The 9,890-nt window shown below is 31.7% G+C and overlaps 2 protein-coding genes across 2 annotated transcripts; both read left to right on the top strand.

The window, feature by feature from the left end:
* Positions 1–2,841: 2,841 nt before the first annotated feature.
* LOC106385132 (adenine phosphoribosyltransferase 2-like) lies at positions 2,842–4,694 on the top strand. Its single transcript, XM_013825085.3, has 6 exons — positions 2,842–3,076; positions 3,184–3,294; positions 3,712–3,804; positions 3,912–4,061; positions 4,202–4,260; positions 4,389–4,694. The coding sequence occupies exons 1-6, from the start codon at positions 2,986–2,988 to the stop codon at positions 4,461–4,463; spliced, it is 579 nt and encodes a 192-aa protein (XP_013680539.1). The 5' UTR covers positions 2,842–2,985; the 3' UTR covers positions 4,464–4,694.
* Positions 4,695–7,685: 2,991 nt separating this feature from the next.
* Positions 7,686–9,489, top strand: LOC106383054. The gene is made up of 4 exons (XM_013823167.3): positions 7,686–8,071; positions 8,238–8,525; positions 8,778–8,951; positions 9,139–9,489. Exons 1-4 carry the CDS (start codon positions 7,898–7,900, stop codon positions 9,226–9,228), a joined length of 726 nt encoding a protein of 241 aa, XP_013678621.1. The 5' UTR covers positions 7,686–7,897; the 3' UTR covers positions 9,229–9,489.
* Positions 9,490–9,890: the final 401 nt, after the last annotated feature.

Below are 9,890 nucleotides of genomic sequence, written 5' to 3'. Positions count from 1 at the left end.
TAACAACTGTGAACGGTAGTAACCAGCGATCAAAGGGAGGGAGGAGGAAGGTCGATTTGGCAATCTTATAGCTGAGCTTTTTTGGGCTTAATTTTAATTATAGGGCCAGAAATAATAAAGAATGTATAATTATTAGTTGGATATGACCCAATGAAAATGATGTTCTCTGATTGGTTGGAATTTTCATGCTGATGTGGACACTTTCTCCGCTCACCATATTCCCCTTTTAATATTGTAATATTAAATTTTCTTAAAGGCTAACAAATTAAGATTTTCCTGTTTTGGTTATCCTTTGCCAAATAAAATAATGATAATTAATCATAGGTCCTCTTTATGTGTAATAGGATTATTCAGAATTAATTAGGGAGTGTGGGGGACAAACCAGTGGTTGTTGTTCTTGGTGATGTAATCTCTCATCTCTTTGATATGGTAAGAACTAAGAAGTATGTAGTAGTGCTGAGCTTAAAACGACAAACGGAATATGAACCCGAAATCTAAATCCAACCAATCAACTTCTTCTGATGAGATATAATGCAAAATTAATTGAATCAATTTGATTTAGATAGAGTCAATATATCAGAACATGATGCTAATAAAATTTGGTATTATTCCTCATATACTATAGTAAAGTAATGATTAGCAAAAGGAAAAAAAGAAAAGAGAAGAAAAGGATGATATGCAAACAGTGAGTGAGCAGGCGTAGGCGTGCGGTTCAACAGTCGATATAGCCACTCGTACGGTTTGATCCCTCCTACCATCGAGTGGGTCCTCTTTCACCCTTTTCTTTGTTTGCGGCAGTATAATGTTAATCCTCTGTTAAAAAAAACTATTTTAATATCAAATTTACCACTGAATCACACCTTTTATAAACAAATTGACGTTCTTTATAAATTTTCTTTTCCTAAAAACGTTCTTTATAATTTGATTGTGCAGGGAAAGACATTGAGTACATCTTTAATCCTACTCTATTTAGAGTAACTTCTTTTTATAACTTACACCTATTTTATATTCTAAAATAAAATAGAAAGTAAGATTATTACAATAATGAAACAATAATATTTATCATTACATTTGTTATTCATCAACCCATCTCACTCTATACAATAGAGTTAAAGTAAATTTGAACTTTGTTTTTTAAATAATCTATTTGAAAATAAATATTTTATATATTAAAAAAAACATTGTAATAAATGTGTTTACATTAAAATAGACACGTGACATCTTCACAACAATTTGAAAATAAACACGCTGACGTGTCACATATAGAGAGCTTCTTAGTCAAACTCTACATGTATTCACACTATGTACCTTGCGATTTTTTTTTTTAAATATAAAACTCACATGTAAGGTTCCAATAAAACTCACACTATCCAGATTTTTCGATTCAAATCAAAACGGACAATGAATCGAAAGTCCATTTATACATATATTGTTTTTATTATTTACAGATAGGGTGGACAAAATATTTGTAAATTTCTGATTCGATTCGTTATTCATTTTGATTCGAACCGAAAAATTTGGATATACGTAACACTACGAAGAAAATCAAATACTAAAATGCAATATCCATAAAAAATAAAGCAAATAAAAAATACTAATATTTTTAGGAACTTATATCTAATTCGATCCGTTATATGCATATATATATATACATATATTTAAAGAATTATATATAAGTTCTATATATATTATAGTTTATATATTTTTAACAATATTTTTATGTATTAAATTTATTATATTAGATATACGAATTAAAAAAGTTAGATAATAATTTATTTTTTTGTAATGAAATATTATTATTTTATATTATTATATATTTTTTATTTATTTTAATTCTTTTTTATGTTTTATTTACGGAGCTAATCGAATATCTGTGAAAATTCTAAAATCTTTCGGATATCGGAGACACTGAATCGGGTGGTTACGGATCGAATTAACAGTAATATCTCCAAATATCCGGATATTCAATACTTTATATGAAAGAAAATTTACTAATGTCTAGGCTTATTTTCTTTTTAATTAATTTTATTTTAATTTTTTTATCTTTCATGTGTTATTTTGAATAAAAATGTTATTTAATATTGATTAACAATATCTTTATATAAATACCAACCAATTTTATATACTTTACATGCATTTACATGTAGACATTGACGTGAACGTCTTTATAACTAAATATTCACCACAATTGAAGTATTTAATTCTCTTGCAAGTTGAAATATTCCTTTTTAATGTTTATTTTTCTATCGACCAAATTGTAGTAAAATAATTTGTCGTAATAATTTTTTTATTTATTTTTTAACTATTATATGTTTAGAAACTATAATATGAAACCATTGGTTTGACATCAAAACTATATAAAATTCATATAACCTGAAACAAAATAAATAATAATAATTTTTGGTTATCACCGAAAAACCAAAACATCAACAATTTGAACCAAATAAACCAAAATAAATATTGATTTAGAATTATACCTATATTTTAGGAGATTAAAAATAAAAAAACAACCTACCAAACATATATCCAGATTAAACAGATTTAATGTTTCATATTAAAAAAATAACAAAACTAATAATTTACCTAGTAAATTGAAAATGCTTGATTCATGCCATCTTTTCCCCACCAGCTTTTTAATTTCGGTCATTAACTTTGGAACATACTAATCCGTGTGCTAGTGAAGAACAAAACCCCAATTTGTCTACATATAAGACATTCGTAATAATTAACCATAATGAAATCATGAAAGCACAACTAGAAACACCGTCACCTTGAGTTACATATTGAATATGATCACCATGAATTGGTTGCTTTTGATTTCCATTATCCTTTAGAAGAAAAAAAAATAGAAATAGTAGCTTGGGATGGAAACGTACGATGAGTGGGTGATAAATAAATAAATGCTATAAATACACTCAACATCTTTCTATCTTCCTCTTATATTCAACACGCACGAGTCAGTGAAAGAGAGAGAGAGACAGAGAAATGTTTGCGGTGGAGAATGGATTGCAGGGAGACCCAAGACTACAGGCCATCTCCGACGCCATACGAGTCATCCCTCACTTCCCCAAGACTGGTCGAACTTTCTTTTTTTCTTCTCTCTTTATTTGTTCAAGTTCTAATTTCATCATTAACTCGTGTTTTTTAGTCTACAAAATATTAACAAACGTATTTGTGTCGCAGGAATCATGTTTCAAGACATAACGACGCTGTTGCTGGATCCAGTTGCCTTCAAACATGTCGTTGACATCTTCGTAGATCGTTACAAGCACATGAACATCTCTCTCGTGGCAGGTTCTTTTCACCTTTCCCTCTCTTTTATGTTTCATTTGTCTACTAATTGCTCTTTTTTTTTATGTTTCATTGTGTATTATATAACGGCATATATATATATTAAACTCCTTTATGATAGAATCCGAAGCGATCAAATCTTCCAATAATATGCCAAGATTGAATAAACAATAGACAACTTTTTAATGGATTAATAATTTTACACTCACATACTAGCTTAGCTAGTGTGGTTGGTTGGTCACTAATTATTATCCCTTTATAAAGTTTTTTTTTTAATAATCGGAGTCCTTCTCAAAAATGTGTTGTCTTATTGTGAACCTTTTAAGAATTCAATAGAAAAGACTGAAGATATGCTCATATTTAATCGATTTCAAGTATTATATAAACCAGATAAATAAAAATAATATGGGACTTGTGCAGGGGTAGAGGCGAGAGGGTTCATATTTGGACCTCCCATCGCATTAGCCATAGGTGCCAAGTTCGTCCCTCTACGTAAACCGGGAAAGTTACCCGGTACGGTTTACTTATATACATACAACAGCTAGTTAAACTTCTTGTTGGGATAAACAACATGTACGGTTAAATGATATAATTGCTTGGGGGTGGTGATGTTAAAAAAGGGAGAGTGATAAGCGAAGAGTACGAGCTAGAGTACGGAAACGATCGTCTAGAGATGAGTGTGGAGGCCGTCAAATCCCACGAAAGAGCTCTTGTCATCGACGATTTAGTTGCCACTGGTGGAACACTCTCCGCTTCCATTAACCTCTTGGGTAAATACAATATATATATACACATTTTTAATGAATACTAACTAAATAAAAAAACTTAATTAAATACGACTTTTAAAATACATGAATCGTATATACAATATCGAGTATTTGATTAACGAGTCTAATTATGTGCACCTCAGAACGTGCTGGGGCCGAAGTTGTGGAATGTGCCTGCGTTGTTGGTTTGCCTAAATTCAAGGTATTTGATTACTTCAAAAACATTTTGACTTTAAAGCTCGTACCAACGATATTTAAGATTTTTACTGGTCTTTTAGGCCCATTAAATATCATTGAAGATGAATATAACTTGTATTATGTGAGATGTAGGGGCATTCTAAGCTAAAGGGAAAGCCATTGTACGTTCTGGTGGAGCCTAGCCAGTTAAATGAAGTTACCTTTTAAGCTTGTTTTACTCGAAGTCACCTCCATGACTCCTTCTATATCTTCAAGTTCCAACTAGATGTATTATCAACATATCAACGGTTATGGCAATAATATATCGGGTTGATCAATTAATGTGTAACTAAAGATTGTTTAAACCTTATTAGACTCCATGCGGAATGATTCATGCTAGTAAACAAGCTACTTTATATGTACGTTCTCTCCATTGTTCAAAGCTTGTTTGTTTCATCAGTGTTGATTTGGGTTTGATCTAGTTGTTGGATTGGAATATGTGTTAAGCATGAATAAATGGTTAAGAAATGTTAAATAAAGATTCATTTACAATAAATTATACTCCATCCGTTCCATAATATAAGATGTTTTGGAGAAGTTTTGATGTTTCAAAATATAAGATGTTTTGATATTTTTAAGGTACTTTAATTTTATTGAAAGTTGGTTAACCAATAACATTTTACTACATTATTTATGATTGATTAACTTATTTTCATTTTATTCTATTAATGACATTATCTTCTAAAAAAATAATTTTTTTAATTCTTGTGCATTTATGTAAAACATTTTATATTATAGAACATAGGGAGTACTAGATAGTAATCCGTGCTATGCGTGGAATAAAATAGTTTATTAGATTATTTATTGTACATCGCATTAAAAGATTTGTTGTATAGCTTTTTCTAAGAATGGGTATTCATATATCCGTTCGGATTCAGTTGATCTATTCGGAGTTCAGATATTTAGAGTAAGAAATTTAAATTGTATTCGAATATTTACAAATTTTGGTTTAGATTTGGTTCGAATCATTGCGTATTCAGTTCGGATTTGAGTTCGGGTACCCATTTCAATTATGCATTTTTTAACAAAAAATCAAATATACTTAAATCCTCAAAACCCAAAAATAAAATAATATAAAACATAAAAATTTGAATAATAAAAGACTAAATATTTAAATTTACATAAAAATTATTTCAATTTAAATATGGAAAATTGCCAACTCTAAACCATGAAACATCAACAATAAACCCTAAACCCCGAAACATCAACTCTAAACTCTAAACCTTCAAATCTAAACCCTAAAACATCAACTCTAAACCCTAAACATAAACCCTAAACCCTATATTTTTTCTGAAATTCGAACCCTAAACCCTAAAACCCTAAACCTTCAAATCTAAACCCTTAAACATCAACTCTAAACCCTAAACGTAAACCCTAAACCCTAAACGTAAACACTAAACCCTAAAACTCTAAACCTTCAAATCTAAACCCTAAAACATCAACTCTAGTTTTAGGGTTTAGGATTTAGGGTTTAGGATTAATGTTTTAGGGTTTAGGGTTTAGAGTTTACTTTTTAGGGTTTAGGGTTTAGTGTTGATAGTTTAGGGTTTAGTGTTGATGGTTTAGGGTTTAGAGTTGAAGTTTAGGGTTTAGAGTTTAAAGTTGATGTTTTAGGGTTTAGAGTTGAAGGTTTAGGGTTTAGGGTTTAGAGGTGATGTTTCGGGGTTTAGGGTTGTATTTAAAAAAAAATAGGGTTTAAGATTGATGGTTTAGGGTTTAGAGTTGAGTTTTTGGGTTTAGGGTTTAGATTCGAAATATTATAATTCGAAAAAAAATTAAAACAATTATTTTTTATTTTTTAAAATTTTTATTTATTTAAATTTTTATTTATTATATATATAAAGAACAATGGCATAAGAGTCTTTTGGCACTTAATAAAGAAGATATTTTTGAAAATGTCCCTTTAGTGGTTGTAAAAATGAAAAGTGGTATCATGAAAGTAGTAAACATGTAATTTTCCCTTTAAACATTTGGATGGAGAACAGATAAATATTCAATATTTTGAATATTTTATGTTATTTGTAAATTTGTACTTTTGACTATGTTGATAATTTTAGATATTTTCATATTTTGAATATCTAATAGATATAAAAATTAATATAATTAACATATTTAGGTATATAATTATGATCTAGATATTTCTGGTATCCAAAATATTTTAGTTTAGATCGGATTCGGATCTGTTTATCTGGATATTAAACTTTTAGATCCATTTGAGTACTTAATCAATTTTAGTTTGTATTACTTTCAAATCTAGTTCAGTTCGGTTCCTCGGATCCATATATTTTGCACATACTTACTTTCTTCTAATAATATAAAACAAAATAGAATAAATGTAAAACAAATATTCTAGGCTTATTTAACATACATAATTATTAGATCATACTTCAAGAATACTAATAAAAATGGTTGGGTGGCGTGTCAATATTGTTGAGCATGCTGCAAAGCTGACATAATCTATAATCTATAACCAATAACGTGCATTTTCTTATAAAAATTCTTAGTAAATATAATAAAAACACGATACAATCGAGTGAAAAGTGTTAGAGTTGCGTGAAAATAATGTGATCTCTTCAGTCGGCATATGAATTATGTTTTTCATTCGATTTCATGAACTTTTTTTTAAGCTTTTTTTATTTCTGATTTTTTTTTTAGCAATCGGATTATGTTTATAATTCTTGGTCTGATATGAAAACTTCGTAAAGAAAAGTAATATTTGGCTAAACTAAAGATTCAACTCTGTGTGTGCTGTTTTTTACTTCAATTTTCTTAATGAATACCAATCACAAAAACCTAAACCATGGCTAAGTTTGGCAAGATACAAAACTTTTAACTTCTAAAAATATTCTCATTCCAAATTTTAGCTGATGCGAATCTTAATGATTTTGCAATTTCTTTATTTCAAAATGATACTATTCAGTAGTAGTACAGAGAAAATTTTAGTTTACTAATACAAAATTTAAAAAATGCAGAAACTAAAAATAAACTGATTAAAAAAAATTAGTATGGACATTTTAAATTATCTGTAGTGGACTAAAAAAATTAGTGTGTAAAAACATTAATTGTTTAACGATTGTGAAGCCGAAGCTTTAGTATACTCAAATGTAAATTGATGTGAAGCTACTAAGTGCGCAATGCAGAGTGAAAGCATCAGATAACAATGCTTATTTTTTTTAGTAATATATATAAGAGATTTAAAAAAAAAATATTACTTGTTGATGATAAGGTTTTGTGATCATCTCTAATTTGTTGAGAATCTTAACCAAATGAGAAAAATGGAATTTTAATAGACAAAGAGAAGCGTTGGCTGCAGGTTTACGCAAAAGTGAATAAGGAAAAGTACGAAAGAGCCCCTGACGCTGAACGCTGTGTATATAAAACAAATGTTATCCCTGTTGTGAAAGAAAACCCATCAAAAACCTAACCTGATAGATAGAGAGAAAACTTGGACGCTCCTCCCCCGAATCTCGATCTGAGTTTGCCTTTGCCTATAATCTCAATCATCCATCTCCTTCCTCCTTCCTCCTTCCTCCTTCAATCCCTAACTTAATTGCGCCATAGGTTATTTGAGATTAGGACTCACCCGGATCGAATCATCCGCCATGTCTGCCGTATATTGCGGAAGTAAGAGATCGTACTTCGACGATACTCCTTCTCCTCCTCCCTCTTCGAAGCGGTTCCGATGCTATTCCCCTTCCAATTCTCCGAGCTGGTCCTCCTCTCCTCCCTCATCGCTCGATCAGCTTCGCGCTGCCTTTCCTCATCTTGAACTCACCGTATGTCTTTGTTCCTTTCGATCTAGCTTTACCTTTTGCTCAATCCGATTGATTAGACGCTAATTAAGTATGTTAGATTGAGTTTAGCAGCATTATTCGTGGCTTAATCGGTTGGCAATTCTTGAAATTTAATTAGATTCGGAAGTTTTTTTTTTTAAAAAATCAGGTTCTTGTGGAGGCGTTGGAAGAACATGGGAGTGATTTGAATGCTGCTATGAAAAGCTTGTACGCTTTGGTATCCGCTGAGGAGGAGAAGAGAGCTCAAGAATTGGCCGCTAATAAGGAGACTGATGCTGCAGCGAGTGGTGATGACTGGGTTGCGTTGTTAGTGAGGGAAGTGACGCAATCTGCCGGTCCAGATGATGCGAAGTTCCGTGCTGAAAGAGTCTTGGAGGCGTTAGAGAAGACGTTAAGCGCACGTGCTCACGAAGAAGCCGGTAAAAAATTCCAAGAGGTATAATGCCATTGTACTGTCCTCCTTTTAAGCTATCGTATAGTTTGTATTAGGGAGGGCCTCGGGTAGTTAGTTCGACGCATGAAGGACAGTTTCTAGTTCAGTCAGTGTTGTTGTTAAGACGTAGTAGTTTTGAACCATCATTGACTACAAGTTACTGGCTCAGAACACAATTTTGTATTGTAGTACCAAGGAAGATTGTCCTTGTCATTTTTTTTTGGGTTAAATTAACACCCTCTTCTGATTTTGCAGGAGAGTGTGGCAATGCAGCAACAAGTGGAAGCCTTGATGAAGGACAACACAGTGCTGAAACGTGCTGTTGCTATCCAGCATGAGCGGCAGAAGGCGTTAGAAGATGCGAACCAGCAGCTAGAGTTTTTTAAGCAGCTGATTCCTCAGTACCAGGAGAAGGTTAGAAATTTGGAGGTAAGCCTTAAACAAACCATAGACATACTACTTTTATATACTGATGGTTGCATAGCCATATATATGTTGAATATTCACATCCTGAATTTAATTTTTTTTTTTTTTTTAATGAGCAATATTGGTGAAAGTTCCCTAGTTTTGATGGTCTCCTGTGGTTAAAGAGTGGAATGATAATTACAAAATGCAGGTGAATAACTACGCATTGAAATTGCAACTGGAGCAAATGGAACACGGCAACTATATGATGCCGCAAAGATTCAATCCGGATGTCTTCTAATGAGAAACAAGTAGGGCAGTTGGGGGAGGAGAAGGACTATCAATATAAACGCAACAAGTAGAGGAGAGATGATCAACAGAAGAGAAACGCTGTTGCATTGTATTTGCTGTGTAGAGTCCCCAAGTCAAGTCAGAAAAACAAAATGTTTCCTTTCCTTGTCTTTTTTATTTATACTTTGGTGATATGCTTGTCTAATCCTGAGGGAATATCAAGAATTTGTGTGGGTATAGGGCTGGTATAAATAAACTTTGGTTCTGAATTTTTTTTGTTGGTCTCTCTACCTTTCGTCTTCACCATTCCTTGTAAATTCCGATCATTCGACTCCGTAATTGTTATGCATCCGTTGATTTTATTGTTTGGCTGTGATTCTGCTCTGTGATATGAAACTCATTCTATGGTTCCACGCTTGCTTGTCTACGTACCAATAACAACTAGGTTTCAAAATTCACGCTAAGGATCGAAACTATATCCTCTAGATGACAGAATTCATGTAAAAGAAAAATAACTTACGTCTTAATAACTAGTCTAATAAAAGAAAGAACAAGGAGCCGAGGGGTGTCGCTAAGCGACAAGGTCGGAGGCTTTCGAATCTGAAACCCATGATCCACTCCACATTTTTGTATTGATGCCCAATCCAATGGTTTTGCGTAAACCCAACATAA

Source organism: Brassica napus, chromosome C6 (assembly GCF_020379485.1).
Source record: "Brassica napus cultivar Da-Ae chromosome C6, Da-Ae, whole genome shotgun sequence".
NCBI classification, from domain to species: domain Eukaryota; kingdom Viridiplantae; phylum Streptophyta; class Magnoliopsida; order Brassicales; family Brassicaceae; genus Brassica; species Brassica napus.
This window is presented reverse-complemented; position numbering and strand designations above follow the sequence as displayed.